This window comes from Mandrillus leucophaeus, unplaced genomic scaffold, assembly GCF_000951045.1.
Source record: "Mandrillus leucophaeus isolate KB7577 unplaced genomic scaffold, Mleu.le_1.0 Scaffold181, whole genome shotgun sequence".
Classification (NCBI taxonomy): Eukaryota; Metazoa; Chordata; class Mammalia; order Primates; family Cercopithecidae; genus Mandrillus; species Mandrillus leucophaeus.
In genome coordinates, this window is record NW_012101821.1 from 1,669,823 (window position 1) to 1,696,144 (window position 26,322).

General features: G+C 36.5%; 1 protein-coding gene across 1 annotated transcript; it reads right to left on the reverse strand.

Moving 5' to 3' along the window:
• Positions 1-1,222: 1,222 nt before the first annotated feature.
• Positions 1,223-26,234, reverse strand: METTL14 (methyltransferase like 14). The gene is made up of 11 exons (XM_011977606.1): positions 26,004-26,234; positions 23,641-23,729; positions 22,183-22,270; positions 20,047-20,127; positions 19,600-19,687; positions 17,122-17,212; positions 14,423-14,564; positions 11,227-11,319; positions 7,809-7,925; positions 6,055-6,265; positions 1,223-1,860 (listed from the first exon to the last, which is right to left on the reverse strand). Exons 1-11 carry the CDS (start codon positions 26,067-26,069, stop codon positions 1,556-1,558), a joined length of 1,371 nt encoding a protein of 456 aa, XP_011832996.1. The 5' UTR covers positions 26,070-26,234; the 3' UTR covers positions 1,223-1,555.
• Between the last annotated feature and the right edge of the window lie 88 nt (positions 26,235-26,322).

The window sequence follows — 26,322 nt, forward strand, 5'->3', positions numbered from 1 at the left end:
CCATCCTGACCTCATTCCCAGGTCAATGCTGACATATAGAGTTCTAAATCTAGATAATTTGTAATTAGTGAAGTTGAAAATATACCATAATTTCAGCAAAAACCATAATTTCAGCAAAAAAATGCTCTCTTGTACTAAATAGTACTAGGCTTTTAAGGATCTCAGCCTTATTTCTTCTATCATTCAGTCCTTATCTTCAAACTGAGTCTTTGGTGGATGTACTATAATCTCATCTTAGGTATAATATGAGCACAGAATGGTCATTAAAATCCATCAGACAAAAAAAAGAGATTGATTTTAGGTCAGTCCTTTTTCAACTGGTAACAACAGTAATTCTACTTATAGAAAACAGACTCAAATCTCAAAAGTTTAAAGTTTCATTAGAAAAATCATAAAAATAAGAAAAGTATTCATCAAGAATAATAATATAATTTCATTATCAAATTCATTTAAAACATGAATTACAGTATAGCAAGAGAAGTGACAGCATAAAGTCTTATATAATTTTAAAAACAAACATCACACCATATGGTTTTAATAAAAGGCAATAGCAGTTCCAATTTCCAAGCTGTATCCTTGAGGGTTTTCTATAGTTGGTTTTACATTAAACTATCTCCATAAGAAGTTTAAAGGTGTATGTCGTTTCATCACCAAGTATTTTAGTCCCAAAATGTTTAAACCAAGCATCTGATAATGAGGTGCCTTGTTGTTGCCTCTCTTTTATTTGAGGAATATAAAATTTAAGGTCAATCCCAGTTCAAGTTCACACCAGAGTGCTATCTAGCACATGAATATTTGTCCTCCTTTGCTTCTTAGGAAGCATGATTAGGAGTCATAGCCACAAAATTGAGATTACGATGATGACCTTTTTTTTTTTTAAAGTCTGCCTACTAAGTTCCATCTCTTCTTTCACCCATCCCTGGAATCTCCACCTCCCCTATCAGATTTTAGATTTGGGAAGAGGTGATTTTGTTCAAAGTCTCTTAATTTCTTCAGTATTCAAATTATATCTGAGTTTATTTAAAACTTTAAAAAAAGATGAAAAAGCTCACCTCTTTTTATTGTTTCATCAAGAAAATGTTAAAACCCTGACAGAAGCTTACCATTTGTTCCAACCCTACTCTATCAGGGCCCCAAACAGCTCCCCATTTGCTATAGCAGCAGTGACAGGATGTGCATTACCAACTCCTGTCAGCACTAGCATGATACCACAGACAGGATCTTTTTCCATTATTTATTCCCCAAAATTAGCAAAATCCTTTGTAATTAATTGAAGTCTATCAGAATAAATTCAGTCTCTGAAGATGAAGCTACTTGAATTGTTCCATTCTGTTCATGCACATAACAAAAGGCAGGATTATTCATTCATCCTGAAAAAAAATGAGACAGTGTGTGTGACAACCGCAAGCGAGGCTGGCTAAGACATTCCTGGAGCTCAGAGAAATTAAAGCAAAGTGCAAGCTGGAAGTGAGTTCTAAAGTTAAGTCTCCCACTTGAAATTTAATTACAGTAAAGAAGGTTAGAGGAGGATGAATAGGTTCAATGTCTTCAACAATTATCGGGGTGGAAAGCCACCTCTGTGTGCTCCTCCACGGCCCCCTCTAAAGCCACCTCTTTCTCCTCGGAAGTTAGATCGATTTCTTTCTCGTCCACGGCCAGCAGAAGTTCCACCTCTTCCTCCACCTCTGGGAGCTCCACCTCCTCGGTCAGATTTAGATTTGGGAGGAGGTGATTTTGGTCGAAGTCTCTCAATTTCTTCTGTACAACCAGTCAAGTAGGAATTAGGAGCACTGAAATAGGATGCATATGTTTCCGCATTGTAGTTGCTATTTGTAAGTGTTGGTCCAACTGTGAGCCAGCCTGCAATGGAGGAAACAAAGATTATACTTTTTATTTGCAATTTTCTCTTCTATTATTAATTTTTAAGAAGCTAGTTCAAATCCCCAGTGCATTCTTAAGGATGTCCCCATCATTCATCCCATATTGATGTCTTTTACAGAATAGCACTTAACTGTGGGAATGTTTTAAAGATTTAACAGGTATATATCTTGTTTTTCCTTCTAGACTGTAACTTTTGTAATATATCCTCTTCATTGTCCCCATCCATGTACTATCTTTTGTGAGAATAGAACTTAGAGAAAAAAAATCCTATACATTACACTGAGTTTGGGTTTAGTGAAACTGTAATAAATTATATATAATCTTCCTATTTATGTAAATGGTGCCATTTTCTGATTAAAATCTTGGAGCCAACTTTTGCTCTACACTTGCTAACTAGAAAATATTCTCAGTTGATAGGTCTGAGAAATTTAACCACTACCATGTTACTCCTACTCATTCCTATCTTTCCATTTCTACTGCTACACTCAAATTTAAGCCCCCCCCCCGTTTTTTTTAACAAAGTCAATACCCTACCATATAACACGTGTCACAGACATACATATATACTGTAATGATCTCATAACCTATAGCTTCTCCTCCCTCTAAAAGTGGAAAACCTAAAGCAAAGATTAAAACGTCACTTCTCTGCTCAAAAACCTTCCAACTGTTTCCACAAAGCCCAAATTCATAAATATGAAATATAAGATCTTTTACAATGATGGCTGAATGAACTTTCCAATAACACTTCTCATTAATGCTTTTCATGAACCTCTAAGTAAAACAATGAACTACTATAGTAACTTCTTCTATACTAACCCCTATTTTTGTGCCCATATTATTTTCTTTTCTAACCTGTCAACCTGTTAAAAATCCCACCCTTCAACATCCAACTCAAATATATTTCTTACATAAAATGAAAATTATTTCTTCTTTCTCAGAATCTCCACTGCACATTATACTTCTGTAGGTAAAAAGCTATTTTGTCAATTATATTGCTAGACAGCTCTGCTTCTAATAAGGATATTTTCTGATTAATTAAACTGTCTCTAGAATAGAAGGAACTACAAAATTAACTATAAATACCCAATACAGACACCATGCTTTGGGGTTCTCTGGGTGTGGTGACTCTTATAGACATGTCTTTTGCAAGGGTCCCTGGAAATATGCCTCTGGAGCATTACAAGAGACACAGCATTATTTGGGACAGGTTCAATTATCCCTAAGAATTAGGTTATTTATCGGCAAAATTAGGGTTATAATATATCTGCCCCATCATCCTTAGGTTATTTCTTAGAATAGTAGATGCATCATAAAAAGCTATAAAATGAAAAATATTTCACTAGGATCACATTCTAAAATACAGTAGCCATTTCTGTACAATGCTTAGTTCATTGTTTTTCAAAACATTTTTAGTTTCTAACAGTGCAGGAATACAATAAGATTTAATAATAGTTGAAGAAAAAAAGGTCAATTATACTGTGCCTTTTATGTATGACCTGACAGATACCATGATCAAGAAGCACATTCCACACCTGTGGGCTCTCACTGACTATTAAATCCATGAGATTTTTATTTGCTGCCTTCTAGTTTGTTTTTTGGCACGTTTGTGGTATTATGGCACATGATATTCAATATATGTGGAACACAACACCACAAACCATAAGAAACAGAAAATTTAAAGATATAATAAAAATAACTAATACTCTGTCTCCCTTGCTATATTGTCTCTTACATAAAACATGGGCATCTTTGCAGAGTAAACTGGCTGTAGAAGTCCAAGGGACTCCCCTCTCTTCCAAATTCTGCACTGCAACATTGTGTTTTACTAGAAATTTGAAAAGTATTACTAAGAACAGAGTAAGTTTAAAATAGTCTGGCTTGGGTCTGGTGGCTCACACTTGTAATCCCAGCACTTGGAAGGCCGAGGCGGGCGATCACTTGGGGTCAGGAGTTCGAGACTAGCTTGGCCAACATGGTGAAACTTCGTCTCTAACAAAAATACAAAAAATTAGCCAGGCGTGGTGGCGCACACCTGTAGTCCCAGCTACTCAGGAGGCTGAATCACTTGAACCCAGGAGGCAGGGGTTGCAGTGAACCAAGATCGTGCCACTGCACTCCAGCCTGGACCACAGAGTGAGACCTTGTCTCAAAAAAAAAAAAAAATTGTCTGGCTTCGGAGTATATTTGACTCACATAGTTATCTGTAAACCTTTATTTTAACGCAATGGTAAATGGTATTCCTAAGGTATATGTGAAATACCTTAGGCTATTTCCTTGAGGAAGAAGTGTATTTCAGGAGCAACTTAATAAACTAAGGTCTTTTTTTTCTTTTTTCGAGACAGAGTCTTACTCTGTCACCCTGGCTGGAGTACAGTGGCACAATCTCGGCTTACTGCAACCTCTGCCTCCCAGGTTCAAGCGATTCTTCCACCTCAGCCTCCCAAGTAGTTGGGATTACAGGCACACACCACCACATCCAGCTAATTTTTGTATTTTTAGTAGAGACAGGATTTCACCATGTTGCCCAGGCTGGTCTCAAACTCCTGACCTCAAGTGATCTGCCCACCCCGGCCTCCCAAAGTGCTGGGATTACAGGCGTAAGCCAGAGTGCCTGGCCATAAATTAAGGTCTCTTGAACAGACTCTCAATTGCACATACTATTATTTATATGGCTAACTCCCAAACACCTATACTTCGATCAATCAGATTGTTCTTCATTATTTTAATGTAGCTAATACTAAATTTTTGCAAGAGTTTCTTTCTTGAAACTCTTGCCTATTCAATTTCTTTCTTTTTATACTAGTAGTTTACAAGTACAAAATTAAACCTTACCCCTAACCTGAATATCAATCTAAAAATACTTCAGATAGAAAGACAGCAAGTAAATCCAAAGAAAGTAGAAAGAAAATAAAAAAGCAGAAATTAATTAAATAAAAATAAACATGTAACAAGGCAATGAGAAGACAGTCACCGAATAAGAGAAAATATTTGCAAAAACAAATCTGATAAAGTACTATTCTGCAAAATATACAAGTAACTCTTAAACGTCAACAATAAGAAAACAAACAGCCAAATAAAAAACGGCCCAAAGACCTTAAAAGACATCTCACCAAATAAGGCATACAGATAGCAAATAAGCATATGAAAAAATGTTCTACATCATATGCCATCAGAAAAATGCAAATTAAAACAACAATGTGATACTACTACACACACACTAAAATTGCCAAAATCCTGAACACTGACAACACCAAATGCTGGTGAGGATGTGGAGCAACAGGAACTCTCACTGCCGGTGGAAATGCAAAAAGGTACAGGCACTTCAGAAGACAGTCGTGGCAGTTACTTACAAAATTAAACACATTCTTACCATACAATCCAGCATTTGTGTTCCCTGGCATTTACCCAAAGGAGCTGAAAACTTATGACCACACAAAAACCTGTACACAGATTTCCACTGTAGCTTATTCATAACTGCCAAAACTTGGAAGATGTCCTTCAGTAGGTAAATGGATACATAAACTGTGGTACATCCAATGGAATATTATTCAGCACTAAAAAGAAATGACCTATCAAACCATGAAAAGGAATGGAGAAATCTTAAATGCCAATTACCAAATGAAAGAAGCCAATCTAAAAAAGCCACATACTATACAATTCCAACTATATAACATTCTGACAAAGGCAAATTATGGAGACAGTAAAAAGATAAGTGGTTGTCAAGGGTTGTGGGTAGGGATGAATAAGTGGAGCATGGAGGATTTTTAGGGCAGTGAAACTATTGAGTATGATCCTATAATGGTGGATAGATGTCATTATACATTTGTCCAAACTCACAGAATTACTATACCAAGAGCGAATCCTAATGTAAACCGTGGACTTTGAGTGATTATGATGTGTCAATGTAGGTTCATCATTTGTAACAAATGTACCACTCTGGTGGGAGATATTGATAATTGGAAAGGTTATGCATGTGTGGGGCAGAAGGTATGTGGAAAGTCTCTGTGTCTTCCTCTCAATTTTGCTATGGACCTGAAACTGTTCATATTTGAGTACAGCAAGAAAAGGAATCAAATGCATAAGAACTTTATTTCACACAACACCGTGTCCTATTTCTTGACATGCATAACCCAAAGAATCATAAAGTTGTTGTTGTTTTAACTGAGGTCCTACCTGGTCGAATTGTACTATCTCTTCCAAATAGATGAAGGCGTCTTCTACCAAGACAAAAATGCTCAATTATATGAAAAATTTCTACAGGTTTTTCTATATTGCCAATTTCAGGTTCTTCTGTGATAATTAAGTCAATGTCAACATTAGCATGAATGAAGTCCCCATCTGTGCTACGCTTCACAGTTCCTTTGATCCCCATGAGGCAGTGTTCCTAAATAACAAGAGCAGACCAATTAATCTCTTTTAATCAACAGTCATTCTAAAACCTTTTACATTGACATCCTCAATTCTAAAACAATCCTCATTTCTCCAAATCTTTGGGATACAGTTATTTCTCTTTTTTTTGAGACTGGGTCTCACTCTGTCACCCAGGCTGGAGTACAGTGGCACGATCTCAGCTCACTGCAGCCTTGATCTCCTGGGCTCAAGTGATCCCCCTGCCTCAGCCTCCCAAGTAGCTGGGACCACAGGAACACGCCACCACACCTGGCTAATTTTTAAATTTTTTGTAAAGACAGGGTCTCGCCATGTTGCTCAGGCTGGTCTCAAATTCCTGGGCTCAGGTGATCTACCTACCTCGGCCTCCCAAAGTGCAGGGATTATAGAAGTGAGCCACCATTTCTGGTGAGATACAGTTCTATGGGCAACAAAACAACAGGAAAACCTGGATCTCTGGATGAGGAAAGACTGCCATGTAAATAAGAAAAACTCTTTTCTACACTCTCACTTACAACACTCAGTATTTTCAGAAGACTTCATTTCCGATCCCAGATGTGTGGATTTTTCCCATACCAAGCAATTCTTCATTTCTTCATCAACACATTCAATTCAATTCTGACACTATCTACCTAGTTAGTGCAGACCCCACAGGTCAAGGGCTGAGAACCACATGATTGCACCACCTTCAGATACCAATCACAAGTCCAGATTGTCACCTGTGCTTCTGACCAACTGGCTATAAATCAGAGGTTCCCACGACCTCTTCCTCGAGTTAGATCATTTGCTAGAACAGCTCAAGGAATTCAGGAAAGCTCTTTACTTACTATGATCTATTTATTCTAAAAAGATACAACTCAAAACAGCCAGATGGAAGAGATACATAATGAAAAGTATGGGGCATGGGGCATGGAGCTGCTGTGCCCTCTCCAAGTGGACCACAGTCCCAGAAACTCCACAGGTTCACCAACCCAGAAGCTCTCCAACCCCTGTCTTGGAATTTTTACGGAGGCTTCATTACCTAGGCATGATTTCAGTCCAAAAAAGACTTAATAAGAAAGACCCTCCCACCAGTGGCTCCCTAAAAAGTAAAGAACAAAACCTGTTAAAACCTGATACTAGCAACTCAGAGTCACAAGGAACAGAAGTTCTCAGGGGTTCTTGTAAAGGAAAAAGAAGGAAAGAAGAGAGAAATATGTCTCTAAGCTGGCCAGCTAGAGTTTTGCGGCTCTCTCTTCTTTCTGAGCCTAGAAAAATTCCACGGGTCAGTGTGATCAAAAGCCTTTATCTAATAGAAATATGGCATTTAGGACATAGAGGAACATATACGCCCCTTTTTAGCATGGTGGGGTTATCTAAGACAATGAATAAAACATTTTAAAACTAATTTGGATGTATTCCTGTAATGCTCAATGCTATCTTCACCAGTCTAAGAAAAGGACTTTTTTATTAAAGTTAATTAAACAGTATATAGTGATTTGGAAAAGCTTGAGAGAAAACCATGAAAATTAAAAAAAACAAATCAGTAAAGGCAATACCTTTGTTCTCTGAAAGACAGCCTTTGGATCTAAAGTTTTAGTCTTCCCAGGATTGTTTTTATTGGTTTTAATCCAACAAATATCTTCACATCTTCTGTAGCCCCATTTTCGTAAACACTAGAAACAAAAGAATTTTAAACAGAAATCCTTAACTTAAAGAAATAAACAATACTTACAATAACCAACTAGCTTTAAAAAAAAACTTTCTAGAGGCTTCAGACACTATATTCCAAGGTTTCAAGGTAATTTTGTTTCAGTGTAGAATATAAAAAGAAATGCCAGTCTTTAAATATATAGCCATAATACGGAATACATATATACCTTGTGGATATCAACGTCACATATATAGTTGACTATCAAAACATAGAAAGATTACATCATCTCTCAATTCTACATTCTAGTGTCATCAATGGACATGGGGTTTTAAATTTTAAGCACTCAGACCTTCTGTAATCACAAAATAATCCAAAACACAATTTGATTCCCACCACCTCAATATTCTATTCTCTGACAAAGCTGTACACTGTTGAAAATCTTCTAAATGCTAACTTCAAATGAGAGTCTTATAAAACTTTATTTCTATATTTAATACAACTGTAAAAATGTTCAAACTTAAAATTGCTACATGTATCTCTTTGTTGGGTAAAATGGTACTTTCATCTCTACATAACCTAGAAAATAGAGATGTGAACCTTAATGACCTAGAAGCTGTTACACATTAACATAAAACAAATACCAGCTAAATGATTGCTCACAGTGACATCTGAAAGTCTACCATATGCTAGTGCTGCGTAGCTGCTGGGAATAAAAACATGAATAAGACACAGTCCCTATCCCCATCAACTTAAGAATAAAGGAAGGAAAAATAAATAAATAAGTACAGTATTGCTGGTATGATGATCAAGTACATATAAAGATATAGTAGAGGGGGGTTGGGGACTAGGGGAGGGATAGCATTAGGAGAAATACCTAATGTAGATTACAGGTTGATGGGTGCAGCAAACCACCATGGCACGTGTATACCTACGTAACAAACCTGCATGTTCTGCACATGTATCCCAGAACTTAAAGTATAATTTAAAAAAAACCAAAAAACAAAAAACTTTCCAACAAGCTTCCTTTCCACCACAGGAAATCCTGTTGGGAGTTCCCCCTGAACCAAAAAAAAAAAAAAAGATATAGTAGAGTATAAAACATACACTTTTCAGGAATGCTTATTGGGTAATGTAAGATAACACCTCAAAATGAAACTTAGAATTTTATTTTATTTAATTAATTTATTTATTTATTTAGAGACGGAGTCTCACCCAGGCGGGAGTTCAGGAGTGTAATCTTCACTCACTGCAACCTCCGCTTCCCAGGTTCAAGTGATTCTCATGCCTCAGCTTCCCAACTGGCTGGGACCACAAGCACGTGCCACCATGCCATGCTAATTTTTGTATTTTTAGTAGAGATGGGGTTTCACCATGTTGGCCAGGCTGGTCTTGAACTCCTGGCCTCAAGTGATCTGCCCGCCTCTGTCTCTCAAAGTGCTGGGATGACAGATATGAGCCACTGCACCCAGCAGAGTTTTATTTTAAAATCTCCGAAATCAAGATCAATATTTGTTCCTGTTACTAAATATTTATTTTGCACCATGTCATTAACATCACTATGACCTAAATTCTACATGCCCTAATCCACTAATTTATCAAAAGCTCATGAGTATTTATCATGCTGAATTATTTTTCTAAATCTTAAATCATTTTTCGCCAAACTCTCACCAGTATGATAAACTGCTGCATAAGCAAATAAGATAAAAACCTCCTGGATGGCTACTCAGGAGGCTGAAGCAGGAGAATCGCTTCAATTGGGAGGCAGGGCTTTACAGTGAGCCAAGATAGCACAACTGCATTCCAGCATGGGTGACAAAGCAAGGCTCTGTCTCAAAAGAAAAAAAAAAAGATAAAAATCTCCTAATCATTTTCAATCTAATTTGGGGAATGAGAGATGAGAGGAAAGATCAAAGTCAGATATTAAAGTTAAAGTAAATACCAATATGCCTATAAAAACATATGTTTCACTCTTACTTTTCTATAGCATCTTGAAGAGCCACCACCAAAAAAAAATGGAGATATTCAACTGAAATACAGTTATAGTCTACCTTGGAGTTAATAAATAATAGAAGCAGTGATGTTACCCAACAGCCTTACTATTTATATAAAGAATATAAAGTAATTGTAGAATTTCAGAATTTGGGCACGATCTTATTTCCATATAATCATACTTGTTATCTCATATAATCCTACTTAAATTTTTCAACTGTCAAATGGATACCTCCCCAAATTGGAATGATTAAATGAGATAGTTTGGTGTATAGTAAGTAATATGTCATAAAAATGAAAAGTGTCAACCAATAAAATGTGATGAAACTGAGACCCTCAAGAGTATCTTTTTGCCCAAAGTCTTACTGTTACATAGCAGACGAATTGAGAGCAAAATTAAGACTCCTGATACCTAGTCATAATACTGTTGTTATTCTTGTTTAAAACAGCATATATATTATTTTGTTCCTTTTGGCCAGGGCCAATCAGGCCCAGGAATGGTGGCTCATGCCTGTAATCCCAACACTTTGGGAGGCAGAGGTGGGAGGATCCCTTGAGCCCAGGAGTTTGAGGCCAGCCTGGGCAACATAAAAAGACCTAATCTCTGAAAATACTAAAAAAAATTAGCCAGGGGTAGTGTTGTGCCTGTGGTCTCAGCTATTAGGAGGCTGAGGTGGGAAAACTGCTTGAGTTCAGGAGGTCGAGGCTGCAGTAAGCCATGACTGTGCCACTGCACTCTAGCCTGGGCAACAGAGTTGATACCTTGTCCCAAAAAAAAGAAAAAAGAAAAAAAAAAAAACCTCCAATACAAAAATAAAATAAAATAAAAAAGCTCTGAAATTCAATTAAATATTAGATACTTAAAATAAGTTCAGGTATTATAACTTCTTTCTCATTCATTCATGTCTTCCATATGCTGTGTTACTTTTCCAATTTTATTTGACTTCCATTTGGATTTCAGGAGCCAATGCTCCTGAATACTTTCAGCTACTCATAGAATACTTTTTAGCTACTCATAAAGAATTGTAAATGACACCAAGCAGCTCATTTTTGAGGTATAATTTGGAGCTTCAAATCTTTAAGCTGTTCTCTTCCTGTACTTGTAATGAAGCGTCTTTTGAAAGAGCTACACATTTATTCCTAGTGCTGGTTAACTAATTTACCAGTATTGCCTTTCTTACGTTCTTTTCTGGAAATTTTTTTTCTCAATAATTTAGAATTATTTAAGAAACAAAGGACAAAATAACATCCACTTTCAAACATCCTATGCAACATACTGTTGTATTTTTTTTCTTATTAATTTAAAAATCCACTTTATAAAAGCACCATCTTACCACTCTTCCAAGGTCCAGCCCCTCCCCAGAACCACACCAGAGAAAAATAAATGATCGAGGTGCTGCAATCTCATCAATTTCTAACTTCATAATCTGTAAGAAATCAAAACAATATTGCATAAAAGTATTTTGTTTCCCATTCATCCTAAATCCAAAAGAACAACAATTAAGATTAGGATAGATGTGTTCTTTAAGTATATTAGTTTCCATTAGGAACTATAATAGAAAATAAACATTATCCTTAAAATTACTTGTTCTATTGTTTTGTTACTTTATATACAAACAACATACACACATGTGCTCACATATACATATATACACTTGCTTTTATATGGAAAGAGCTTATAGGAAACAATAGCTATAGGATTATGGAATTTTTTAAGATAGAGCTTAAGAGAGATTCTCCAGCAATGTTTTATTATTTACTGAAAAAGAATGAAGCACTTAACTGAGCCCAGAGTTAGGGACAAAATAAAAATAAAATATAGCAATAAATGTTTCGGGAGGACTGTGATATCTAGTACCTACAGAAGAACTTCTCAATAAATCAATACACATATTTTCCTACAATTACTACTTAAAGTCTGAAATGCTAAAAAAAAAAAAAATATTCTCTTTTGACACTAATTCTAAAAGTTAAGTGTTGGTACTTTCATTAAATTCTTGTGTTCTTAAGTAAAACACAATGACCACTACTGACTCTCCACCATGAAAAAGAATACCTGTGAAACCCAAACACTTTTCTTATTTACATTTTGTTATTACATTAACCACTGGCACTTTCTTTAGGATAGTATCTCATAAAAGTTAAGAGCTTAGGGCTCTGGGGCCAGACAAAATTTTTCAATATGCCAGCCAGAGCTGAAGTACAGTGAAATTAAACTGAAATCAAGAATCTGCATATGAAATAGAATTTCTTTATTTTAAAAACTGTATTAGTTTATTATATATAATTGAAGCTCTTGTACCTCACTGCTGAAACCTCACGGATTGGTTAGAGAAAACAAAGTTCTGCCTAATTATTAATAAAGGACATAATCAGATTGCTTAAATTTTTTCTTTTGATCAAACTGACAAAAAATGGTTTTTAATATTAATATTCAACTTTAATGAGGATATGCTTAACTAGACATTCTTAAACACTACTGAAAGGAATGTAAATTTATACCTATCTGGAAAACTTATCTGCAATAAATATCAAGAGCATTAAGTCTTTAATCTTACGTCTTAGAAATACTACATTCTGTGCACTTTTCTGATTTTTCAACAATAAATACAGATAACACTTTAAACAGGGAAGGGGAAAAACTTTTACATTATAGGAGCCACACAAATGTAAATAAAAGTGCTAGGAATATTAAAGCTAATAGGAAAAGCTTCAAGGAAGAGGAAGAATTAGAGGTAAATCTTGGAAAAATAGATATGATTAAGAGTAGTAACCACCATTAACTCAGAAAGGGACATGCAAGGATTCCCATCTGTTTTCTAAGAAACATGTCTTCCAGTTTCAGTCCCTTCCTTGCCCCACATCTTTTCTAGAAGCGCAGGACGCTCCTGGTTACACTCTCCTTGAAACTCACTGTTCCCTTGGTTTCCATTACATTCATACTCTCCTGGTTCTCTTCATTCATCACTGAACAACTCGTTTTTAAATTTATTTTATACGTAGTATTTAATTGTAAATGTTTTCCCAGGTTTTACCATCAGTCCACATTTTTATACTGAGACACGATCCCAGGATAAATTCATCTATTTGCATGGATTTTATGTGATAATCCTCTAAAATATGTATTTTGAAACCAGATCTGCCTGTCCTTAGAGTTTCATATTCTATTCCTATGACCTCTTCCATTTGAATGTCTCACATATACCTAGAAATCAACTTATTCAATATTATTTAACCTCTCTAATCCCGCTTGTCTTCTGAAACTCACTCTCAGTTGGTGACAATTCAATCCACCTATCCCAAGATAGAGACCATGAGTTATCCTTAACTCTTCCCCTCATTCCAATCACTCAATCTTACCAAATCTACCTCCTAAACATTACTGAAGTTATCACCTTCTTTCCATGCCTACTATTACCCTAATTGAGGGTCCCTTCATCTCAGCATTACATTACTCTAAGAAAGAGTCTTCTAATTATTCTCCTTTTTCCAGAATTCTTTCTGTTTTCTGAGACAGAGTCTTGCTCTGTCGCCCAGGCTGGTGTACAATGGCGCAATCTCAACTCACTGCAACCTCTGCCTCCCGGGTTCAAGCGATTCTCCTGCCTCAGCCTCCCAAGTAGCTGGGATAATAGGTGCGTGCCACCACGCCCATCTAATTTTTATATTTTTAGTAGAGCTGGGGTTTCACCATGTTGATCAGGCTGCTCTCAAACTCCAGACCTCGTGATCCACCCGCCTCGCCTCCCAAAGTGCTGGGATTACAGACATGAGCTACCATGCCCAGCCATTTTTCCAGAATTCTTTCCCAGACTCTACCCCAGCTTCCAAACACCAATCTGACCTTTTTACTAAACTGGTTAAAACTCTTCAAAGACTTATTAATGTCTTCAGAATAAAAGTCCAAACTCCTGACACATCACCTCAAGATAGTCCCAATCTGTGTTCCAACAATACCAATGTACATACAGGACCTCCACCCCACAACCAGATAGTCATTTGCCTCCATCCCTTCTGTTCTTGTTGTTCCTTGTGCTTGTAAGACCCGTCCCACATCTTTCTTGACTAATTCCAACTAATATATTTATATTGTTCAGGTGCCACCTCCTCTGTATTCATATGTCCCATCTACCTAGGCTTGGTCAGTTGTTCTCATGTCATCTTATGCAGGACTCCATCATTTAATCAACAAAATTGTGATTATGTGTCCATAAAGGCTATTTATCCATACTTTACTACACTGTAAATGGTTTAAAGAGCCAAGGACTCTAAGACCAAAATTGTAAGTCTTCTATAGCCTATTTGCTTATTATCTGCTCAATGTTCAATTTTTGCCTTGAGAAGAAGAATCAAATTAAAGATAATGTAATATTGGTCAATGTACCTTGGACCTTCAGCTATAATTTACACTATAAATCTACATTTATAATCCGTACAAAAGTAGGGATGATATTATCTCACTTTCTGACCAAATAAACATATTCATTTGAAAATAAATAATTCATTACAACGTAGAAAGTTTCATCATACATCATCCCAAGTCCAGCACTTTTCATTAGCAGTGATGCCAGTTTCTCTGTAATATTCTTCTAAAGGGGGTTCCAGAAGAATCACATCAAATTTGGGTGTTAGTTCTCTGATGTCAAAGGCTTCTATATCAGCTTGTAAGTACCTATTTGATTAAATCATAAAAAATGAGATTTTTTAAAAAAAGCTTTTTAAATAAGATTTTCAAGTACCTTAACAGATGGTAATGAAAGAAAAGTCTTAGATATCACTAAATATTATTACTGAACACTATTTACAAAGTAATCAGTAAGTTAATTATTAAAGGCCTTTTTATTGAGAGTCTTTTTTTCTTCAGTATAGACTTAAACCATCTACCAGTGATCTTTCTTAAGTCATGAACATAATTAAACTACATAGTAAAAGTCCTATTATTCCCCATGTACACCCAGAATATATTCTTCTCTCAATATTAAAAATCCATACTCAGATGTGTCTCTGAACCCCTTTCCATTCTCATCTGAATTTTTCATTGTTTTATTCTCAATTGTTTAGTTAGTTAGAAAATCCATTTCTCTGTAAGCTTTATATGCTTCTCCCTAAAACACAGTTTTCATATAATTTTCTTTTATTAGTTTTGTCATTAATAAAAATGTTTCTATTAAGAGTCTTTTCATGCTACCTAATATAAGTTAGTACTGGCCTTTACTGAAAAGATATTTTCACATAGCATGAAAATATTTTAAATTTAAAATGCTTTAAATGTAAATGGGTTTTCGTGGTTTTTTTTTTTTTTTTTTTTTTTTGAGACAAGGTCTCACTATATTGCTCAGGATGAATGCAGTGGCTATTCACAGGCCTGATCATAGAGTACTACAACCTCAAACTCTTGGGCTCAAGTGATATTCCCACCTCAACATCTCATTAAAGGTATATTTTAGGCCACACATGGTGGCTCATGCCTATAATACCAACACTTTGGGAGGCCAAGGTGGGAGGACTGACTGACCCCAGGAATTTGAGACCAGCCTGGGCAACACAGTGAGACCCTGTCTCTATGTAAATAAATAAATAAATAAGCAAGCAAGTAAAGGTGTATTTTAAAATACGACGAATATTAGAGTATACTTAGACTTCCTCTCCACATACTAAGACATTCTGTGGTGCTTCTAATGACTTACAGAATACTTTTTTTTTTTTTTTTTGAGAAAGTGTCTCACTCTGTCACCAGGCTGGAGTGCAGTGGCACAATCTGGGCTCACTGCAAGCTCTGCCTCCCTACAGGCATGTGCTACCACACCCAGCTAATTTTCATATTTTTAGTAGAGACAGGGTTTCACTATGTTGGCCAGGACAGTCTTGATCTCTTGCTCTCGTGATCCGCCCACCTCGGCCTCCCAAAGTGCTGGGATTACAGGTATGAGCCACCGCACCCAGCCCAAAACACATTTCATCATATCGTTAAATGTACAAAACATTTAAAGCTAAATTCTCCAATTGCAAAGATCTCATAAACATTTCTGAGGAAAATATTATTCTGTTTAGCAAGGTTAAAAAGAATTATCATATTCCAAATTGTTAAGAATAGTATCTCAGAATGCTAAGCTGTTATTAGTATTTGTTTTCTTCTTATCCTGAATCTACATTTTCTAAGCTTCCTTTAACAAACAAATTACTTGACAAGATATCATTTAAAGGCATTTTAAGTAAGTTATCAAGAATATGGAGTCTCATTCTGTCACCCAGGCTAAAGTGCAATCAAGCGATCTCAGCTCACTGCAACCTCTGCCTCCCAGGTTCAAATGATTCTCCTGCCTCAGCCTCCTGAGTAGCTGGGATTACAAGCACGTGCCACCATGCCTGGCTAATTTTTGCATTTTTAGTAGAGATGAGGTTTCAGCATGTTGGCCAGGCTGGTCTCAAACTCGTGACCTCAGGTGATCCACCTGCCTCAGCCTCCCAAAGTGCTGGAATTAGAGGCAAGCCACCGTGCCCGGTTTGGATGACTTTTAAGAAGAAAAAATATTTAGAGGCACTTTAAGCAAATTATCTGAAAAGCTGAAAAAAAAAAAAACTGAGAGCCCACTGTGAAGTCAGCACCAGAGTTTCAAATCAACATTTTTGCTATAATGAAGAAACAGGGCTTGGTGAGGTGGCTCATGCCTGTAATCCCAGCACTTTGAGGCTGAGGGGGGCAAATCACCCAAGGTCAGGAGTTTGAGACCAGCCTGGGCAACACGGTGAAACCCCGTCTCTACCAAAAATACAAAAATTAGCCAGGCATGGTGGTGTGTGCCAAAAATTAGCCAGGCATGGTGGTACATGCCTGTAATCCCAGCTCTTCAGAATGCTGAGGCATGAGAATCGCTTGAACCCAGGAGGCGGAGGTTACAGTGAGCCGAGATCACGCGACTGCTCTCCACACCGCAGTCTGGGCAACAGAGTGAGACTCCATCTCAAAAAAGAAATATAGAGCCAGGAGTGAAATGCCTGTAGTCCAGCCGAGGTGGAAGGATTGCTTGAGCCCAGGAGATGGACACAAGCCTGGGCAACATAATGAGATCCAGTCTTTAAAAAACAAAAAAGCAGAGAGAAGAAACAGAGTAATAAAGCATGTTAACATGAGTGCTGAATTTAGGAAAAAGAAAAAAGGTTACAGGATAAACAAATTGATATTTTAAGCCTGAGTTGGGAATAAACAGTAATTGAATAAAAACACTTACATAGGAGGAGTGTTAGATTTAGCTATTAACTCATCCTTTAGCCTGATGAGCTCCCTCAGTTTAGGATATTCTTCAAATCTGTCAGCTAAACCTGAGCAGAAAAAATAGTAAAGTCTAAATTCAACTCAACTGAAGTTAATATCAGTAATTCAAAAGTTATGAGCCCTTTCAAGAAAACAAAACAATACATACACCACTTGACTCATATCTCTTAAGAAAGCTTAATTTCTAATAATTTTAAACAATATGTATGCAGATTTCATAACTAATGACATGCAAGTAAAAATCCAGATGTTCTTAAAACCCAGTCCAAGTCAATAAGCCACTTAATATCACATATTTATTAAGTTAAACAATCACCCCTAGCATCCAGTTTAACACTCAGGGGAAAAAAAACAAAATAAATTACCTTTCTTGTGTGATTTTTTCCCCCTTCTTCTTAGCTAAAAAAACAACAAAAAAAACCTTCTCCTAAAGAACCTGATTAAGATTTGTACTTAATTTCTTGGATAGTTATTCAAAAGCAAAGAAAACAAGTGTTTCTTCCCAAACAGGAAGCATACTTATAACAACAATAAATTATATGAACTTCCTAATTTAAAAACCAAAAATACAAATATTAGTAATTTTAACATCAAAGAAAAAAAGAAAAAGAGTTTATAAAGCTTCCTCAATCAGTGGTGGCAGATCACATTTCAAATAAAATGAATTTGAAGATTTTATTATAGTCAAGTTTCAAGACAGCAGAGTCAGCTTCTACTCATCTACAAAACAGAAGGTACAACTTTTCTTCAATCTGTAATAGTTTTCTAAGTATGTTTTCTTTGCCTTGGGGAGGCAGGTATCCTAAGAGCAGAGCAGTTTATATCTAAATCTGGTTATACAATTTAACCACAAATTTTTATGCTACATCTACATTTTGCTTACAAAAACATTAAAATTGGTTTCTCTACTTCAAGAGTAATGTTGCTTACAAGTAACAAAGGAAAAACTAAATTTGATTATATCAAAAATAGAATGTTTGTCCTACAAAATATACTATCAAGAAAGTGACCCACAGAATGCGAGAAAATATTTGCAAATTATTCATCAGGTAAGAGACTTGTACTCAGAATATGTAAAAAATACACACCCACACCCACACACAAAGAGAACATATAAGACTGTTGTTATCAATAGTAAAAGACAGTGAAACAATTTAAAAATACACAAAGTATACGATATCTCTCTAAAAAAGATATTTAAATGGCCAATAAGCATATAAAAAGATGCTCAGTATCATTAGCCACTAGGCAAATGCAAATCAAAACTACAATAAAATACCACTTCACACTTACTAGGATGGCTACCATAAAAAACAGATAATAGTAAGTGCCCAAGATGTGAAGAAACTGGAACCATCATACATCATTAGTAAAAATGTAAAATGGTGCAGCTGCTTGGAAAAACACTTGAGTAGTTGTTAGAAAGGTAAACATATATAATGGCATATTATTTGGCAATTTAAAAACATGAAGTACAGGCACATGCTTCAACATCAATGACCCTTAAAAATAGGCTAAGTGAAAGAAGCCATGACAAACCACCACACATTGTATAGTTTCATTTATATGAAATGTCCAAAATAGGTAAATGTATAGAAATATAAAGTAGATCAGTAGATACTTAAGGCTGAGAAGGGGTAGATGAGAAAGAGGAAATGGGGACTGACTGCTAATGGGTACAGGGCTTCCTTATGGGAGATGCAAATGTTCTAATATAGATTGTGGTAATAGTTGCACAACCCTGTGGATACATTAAAGAAAAACACTGAATTACACTCTTTGAGTGAATTGTACAGTATATAAGTATTATCTCAATAAATCTGTCTAAAATGCAAGAATAGGCATAGTACCAAACTGGAGCCAAAAAGAAACAAGCAAAAAAATAGTAATATTGATTTACAGAAAAAGAAGGTATACCGGGCCCGGCGCAATAGCTTACGCCTGTAATCTCAGCACTTTGGGAGGCCGAGGCAGGCAGATCACCTAAGGTCAGGTGTTTGAGACCAACATGGTGAAACCTTGTCTCTACTAAAAATATAAAAATTATCCAGGCGCGGTGGCAGGTGCCTGTAATCCCAGTTACTAAAGAGGCTGAGGCAGGAGAATCGCCTGAATCCGGAAGGCAGAGGTTACAGTGAGCCAAGATCTCCCCACTGCACTCCAGCCTGGGCAACAGAGCAAGGCTCTGTCTCAAAAAAAGAAAGAAAAGAAAGAAAAGAAAAGAAAACAAAAGAAAAGAAAAGAAAAGAAAAGAAAAAAAGAAAGAAAGAGAGAAAGAAAGAAAAGAAAAAGAAGGTATATCAGGAGCACTGAGAACAAAAGAAAGATGTCAAGCTGGGAAGAATAATTTTGTTAGAAATATCCACAAATTGGATAAATTACATGCATGTAATTGAGAGTCAGCAATAGCGTATTCCAAACAAATCTGACATACCTACATCCCTGATGAAATTCTGAGGTCTATGTCCAGTGTCTACAAAATGTTGGCAGTAATCATTATGGGGATTTAAGCTCTGTGTTCCCTAAATTAAAAAAAACAAAATCAAATTTGTAGCATGCACTGTAATGGCAGATGAATTATCTCTACTTTGCTTTCTACTACAAGGTCATACAAAATGCAGTCAATTGATAGATTTAAAAAATAGTAATATTTGAAAATACAACTAATATTATTACTTTTCAGTAGCTACTGATATTAATATACCTTTATCTCACACTAGCCAAATATCAGAAGACTATTTCATGAGCAATTTTAAATAATCTTTATTTCATAACAATGATCCTTAAATAATCAAAAAATATCTTGAAGACAAATAGGTATTTAAAATCTTTTCAGGTATAGAGCTTAAATGTGATGAGTTACAAAAATTATTTATTTTACCTTAAGAAAAGTACTAGAATCTTTGTAAATCTCTTCTTCATATGGCAAATTTTCTTCTTCCTGTTGCATTTCTAGTTCATCCTTGAAAAACATAAGATTAAGTAAATGTTTTACAAATAGGGGCTATTTCTCTAATTATCACATCTTGATTAAAACTCAACATAAATACTTTATTTCCTTAAGATTTAATAAATGTTTTAAATTAGCATTGAAGTCAAACATTGAAGTCTTTGCTTTTCCCATCATTAGATCTAGCTAGTTGATTCTTTTCATAAAAAAATTTCCTATCATAAATAATAATTACTATAACTACTATTTTGTTGATTTGTCTAAAACTATTTATCTCATATACAATACTATAAATATTAGAGTTTAGTTTGAGTCATGAAAGATATGACCACCAATGTTGCAATTTTATTTCCATTAGATTAAACTATACGAAACTGCTATGCTTATAGGTCAAAAAGGTTAGAATATCAGCAACTGCATATGGTTCCACCTAAAATAATCACAAGCATTTAAGTTATATATTATCAGAACTGCAACATATAAGACATTATTCGCGAGATTAGGTATTATTTCACTGAACTTTCTAGAGATTTTATTGAAACTATACATTCTTATCTCTATTATATACAATTAACTTGCAAAAAACAGAAGTAAGTTTTTTGGACCATAATACTTTCAACTATTTCAACTAAATATTGCAACTACAAGTTAGAAGTTGGGTTTCCCTTGAGGCTCTTTCAGAAATATTTCTACAGTGTAGTCTAGGCCATAAATCCTAAAAATATCTGGATTGTACTATCCAATATTGTCAACATGGAATAACTCCTCCTCAAAAAAGACTACTACAGCTTCTCAAAATCTGATCCAATCAATTACTCAAAGTTTCGTGGGTTTTTTTTTCTTTTTTTTTGAGACAGAGTCACTCTGTTGCCCAGGCTGGAGTGCACTGGCATGGTCTCGGCTCACTGCAACCTCTGCCTCCCAGGTTCAAGCAATTCTCCTGCCTCAGCCACCTGAGTAGCTGGGATTACAGGCATGTGCCACCATGCCCAGCTGATTTTTTGTATTTTTAGTAGAGACAGGGTTTCATCACATTAGCCAGGAGGGTCTTGAACTCCTAACCTTATGTGATCTGCACGTCTTGGCCTCCCAAAGTGCTTAGATTACAAGCGTGAGGCACAACACCGGGCCCAAAGTTTATGATACACTTATATCCTCAGTCGTCTTTAAGAATATTATTGCCTAGTGCTGGTCAGGCACGATGGCTCACGTCTACAATCCCAACACTTTGGGAAGTCAAGGCAGGTGGATCATGACGTCAGGAGTTCGAGACAAGCCTGGTCAATATGGTAAAACCCCATCTCTACTAAAAATACAAAAATTAGCCAGGCGTGGCGGTGCGTGCCTGTAGTCCCAGTTACTTGGGAGGCTGAGGCAGAAGAATAGCTTGAAACCAGGAGGAGGAGGTTGCAATGGGCTGAGATCACGCCACTGCACTCCAGCCTGGGCGACAAGAGTGAGACTCCATCTCAAAAAAAAATATATATATATATAAAATTACCTAGTTCTTACCAGACATTATGCTAAGTGCTTCATATACATAATCTAATTTAATCCACACAACTCTTGCATTAAGAAAAGAAAATTGGCTGGGCATAGTGGTTCACACCTGTAATCCCAGCACTTTGGGAGGTCAAGGCGGGTGGATCATGAGGTCAAGAGATCGAGACCATCCTGGTCAACATGTGAAACCCCATCTCTACTAAAAATACAAAAAATAGCTGAGCATGGTGGTGCACACCTGTAGTCCCAGGTACTTGGGAGGCTGAGGCAGAATAATCCCTGAGAACCCAGGAGGCGGAGGTTGCAGTGAGCCAAGATTGTGCCACTGCACTCCGGCCTGGCGACAGAGCAAGACTCCATCTCAAAAAAAAAAAAACAGAAAAAGAAAAAGATAAGAAAACTGATACCATGGTCTTAATGTAACCAGTGATAACATACGCCACTGATAATTATTTTAGCACATCTTAAAATGAGGCTTTCTATCAAATTTGTTTTCCTAAATATAAATCTATCATTTGAATTTATGTTTTCTTTGACCATAAACTTATTTCACTCTCTACTTGCCTTATATTCTTCCATTTTGTCTTCATCTGTCTCTCCTTCATCCAGATACTTACGTTTCGTATTTGGAGCAGAGGTATCATAGGAAGCCCTGAAAAATAAACAGAAATATTACTCACAAACATATACAAGATGCATAAAAGTATCTATTAATAATAATAATAAACAGATTATAAAAAAGAACAAGACAAAGTTTTCCTGATTAAAGAGTATCTATTTACCCAGTTTATAAGTCATCCAAAAAGTCAAATAACTTGATTGATAATTCTGTGCTTCATTTTCATGAGAAAGCAACCAAATGAGAAAATAAGCTGCTATAAGTGATATATTGAAAAGAAACTTATATAGTATGTATTATTTTAATCTGTTTTGAGCAAAACAGATGTCCAAATTGAAAATTAGAATAACGAAAAAATGTTCAAATGCTTTCTGAACTACCAAATAAATACCACTTTAGGGTAAAGTATATTTCCTTTTATATAAATTTCTAGGCTGGGCATGGTGGCTCATGCCTGCAATCCCAGCACTTTGGGAGGCCGAGACAGACGGATCACAAAGTCAAGAGATCGAGACCAGCCTGGCCAACATGATGAAATCCCATGTTTACTAAAAATACAAAAATTAGCTGGAAGTGGTGGTGCGCACCTGTAGTCCCAGCTACTTGGGAGGCTGAGGCAAGAGAATCACTTCAACCCTGGAGGCAGAGGTTGCAGTAAGCCAAGATCACATCACTGCACTCAAGCCTGGTGACAGAGAGAGACTACGTCTCCAAAAAAAAAAAAAAAACTTAAATATACTTATTTATTTATAGTATATATGCTAATTTTTAGTCTAACATTCCATTTTCTAAGTACTTTACAAATAGGAACTTACTATCCTCAGAAAATAAATATTTCATAATTAATGAACTGACAATAAAAACCATTGTGTCTAAAATCATTATTTTGATGCTTTTCTCAATACACTGCACACCTACCTAGGGGTATCTGTTTAGTAAAACAGTAATTCTTTCACAGTTTTTTTTTCCTTTTTGAGATGGAGTCTCACTCTTGTCTTCCAGGCTGGAGTGCAGTGGCACAATCTTGGTTTAGCTCACTACAGCCTCCGCTTGCTGGTTTTAAGCAATTCTCCTGCCTCAACCTCCCGAGTAGCTGGGATTACAGGCGCCCGTCACCACGTTCGGCTAATTTTTTTATTTTTAGTAGAGACGGGGTTTCACCATGTTAACCAGACTGGCCTCGAACTCCTGACTTCCTGGGCTCAAATGATCCACCTGCCTCGGCACAGTGGCTCATACCTATAATCTCAGCACGTTGGGAGGCCAAGGCAGGCGTACCACTTGAGCTCAGGAAGTCAAGGCTGCAGAGAGCCATGATCACTCTACTGCACTCCAACCTATCCAGCCTAGGTAACAGAGTGAAACCCTGTCTCACACACACAAAAAAGAATTATTTGACTGACCTGCAAGTCTCTCTTGTTTCAGCAATTTCTCTCTGCTCATCTTTGCTATTTAACACGGCACCAATGCTGTCGGCACTTTCAGCTCCCAGCTGAGAAAAGGCAAAATCAGAAATTAGATTACAATGCATTGGACAGCCTTTCTAGACATTTGTAGCAGCATTTAATATATTAAATACTTAAAAAACAAAAACACCTTAATTCACATACACACAATAACAATGAATTAATCAGCCTGCAAGACAAACTGGAAAAACCCTGGAAAAAAACTGCATTAATTAAGAATGAGTTTGACAGCTGGCAAACATTTTATGCTTTCAGTTATACGGATGCTCCTTGATTTATGAGGTTATGTCCTGATAAACCCATTAAGTTGAAAGTAAATCTGTTTCAAAATAAACGTGGTAAGTGCGTTTTCAACTTATAGTATTTTCCACTTATGATGGGCTTATCGGACATAATTCCATCATAAGTCATTGAGCAGCCTGGATGCCTATCACTTTCAAACCATCATAAAGTTGATTGTTAAGTCAAATCATAGTAAGTCTGGAACCATCTGTATTTGAAAATAAGACACTTTAGCCAAATTCCTGTAAAGTAATATACACGAATTAATATAGATTGAGCATTCCAAATCCGAAAATCCAAAATCCAAAATGCTCCAGAATCTGGAACTTTTTGAGTACTGACATGACATTCAAAGCAAATTGTCACTGAAGCATTCATATTTTGAAAACTTTTGATATTTGGCATGTTCAACCAGTAATATGCAAATATTCCAAATCCTGAAAAAAGTCTGAAATCCAAAACACTTCTGGCCCAAGCATTTCAGATTAAGAGATATTCAACCTGCAGTAGCAATAACCAAAAAAAGCAGGTAAGACTGTGTTTGCACAGGGTTGTGGGTACCATGTTAAACATTTTGTAGGCATCAGCTTATATAATATAACTTATTTATGCTATGCTCTAATAAAAATCGATCCAGTTTTACTCAAGCTAAGTCTTACTATTTATGGACACAATGCTGAACTTCACTACCTTAAAACGGCAACATAAATTTTGTTTGGCAGTTGGGAAAATTTTGCAAAATACAAACAAATGCAAACAAATAATGGTTACAAGGCTAAGTAGAGTGCAACCAATTCATAAAAAACTTTAAAAGCTGGAGCCCCTGGGATTTGTTGAGTGTAAAACACTCAACAAATAATTGTCCTATGAATGTATCTTGAGTGAAATAGAAATCTGAATTCCATATTAAGGAGTAAAACATCTGTGGTAGCAACAAAGAGCTACTGAACATTATTGAAGATAATATGATAAAAGAAGTTAGGGAAAAGAAGACTTAGAAAGGATATTTGATTTGTCCAAGATCGTAATGCCAGCGGGATAAGGAATAAATCTGATTCCAAGTTCCCACAGTTTCAGCAGTATACCACAAATGTGTTCATCAGACTTCAGAAGTCCATTTACTAAAACCAAGTTTACTGAAAAATAACAGCAAGATGACTAATTACAGTCTATGAGCATTTCTCCTACCACTTTTACTGATATGAATAGTAGAATTGAAAATACAGCCTCGATTTTAAGTAGAACTGTACACAAGCTGTATTTTCTGCTACTAATCAGCAAATGTTAACTTACTCATGCACAAGAAAGAAGTGAAGGACAATGGTTTAGAAGATAAGCTTTGGGGAGACAACCTAGGTTCTATTTCCCAGCCGAGAAGTGAGCGACCAGGAGTAAAATTCCTTAACCTATGGAGCCTATTTCATTACTTGATAAGTGAAGGTAATACTACCTGTTTCAGGAGATTATTGTGACTAACACAGAGTAAGATTTCAAATATTAACTGTGGATGTGACAAGGATATTGTACATAAGACGCAGAATATAAAATTTACACTCAGACTACTTCCAGTGTAGTCTTTAGAAAGATGTCAAAGAAAATACTGTAAACTGTAAAAATATTTCATAATGAAACCACAATTTCAAGAATTTGGGACTGACGACGAGGAAAAGTAAGAAATAGATGACCAGTTAAATAGTGAAGAGAAATGTAGGGAATAACAAGACACTCATCCTGGCGTGAACATGCCAGACACTCGGTGGGCGTTCCACAAAGGTTAAAGGCTAATCGTGGCATTCGGTTTAGCACCACAAAGACCGCGGCAGGAACTTGAAAAACATTCGGGGCACCACGAAAATTGAGAACTACAAAGGGAGAACCAGGGATCAGGATCGAAGGACCAGAAAGGCCTTAACAGCGGCAGGTAGAGAGGGGACAGAAAAAGGCGGGGTGTGGAAGGAGGAGGCGGCCGCGCACTCGCATTCTCGATCCCTCCCACAGGGGCCACCAGGGCCGCGGACCTGCTGCGCGAGGAGCTGTCGCCGTAACTTCTGCCGCTCCCGGATCTCCTGCAAGCGGCTATCCATGTTCCAACTCCTGCTTTTCACTACCCCGAGTACTTGTCAATCGCCAGTGAACCCTTGTCCCAACCTTTCTTCCGAGTCTGTGGAACGCTATATTCACTGTGAGCTTATGAACAGAGTATCCTCAAAGCTTTCCTCAGTAGGGACTTCCGGCGCGGCCGATATGGCTTGCTTGGCCCGGAAGTCCCGCCTCCTTCTGGACGCTTGCGATGTGACGCCACTTGGAAGGGACCCAGTAAGGGATCTGTTGCGTTAC

Bases quoted from the DNA above. Each gene is read 5' to 3' on its own strand.
- METTL14 (XM_011977606.1), bottom strand. From the start codon at position 26,069: ATGGATAGCCGCTTGCAGGAGATCCGGGAGCGGCAGAAGTTACGGCGA. The intron at 22,271-23,640 runs GTCAGTCAAATA...TTTATTTTTCAG, and splicing joins GAAACAAGAGAGACTTGCAG to GGCTTCCTATGATACCTCTG. The intron at 14,565-17,121 runs GTAAGTGTTTTT...TTAATCAAATAG, and splicing joins AAATCTAACACTCCTCCTAT to GTACTTACAAGCTGATATAG.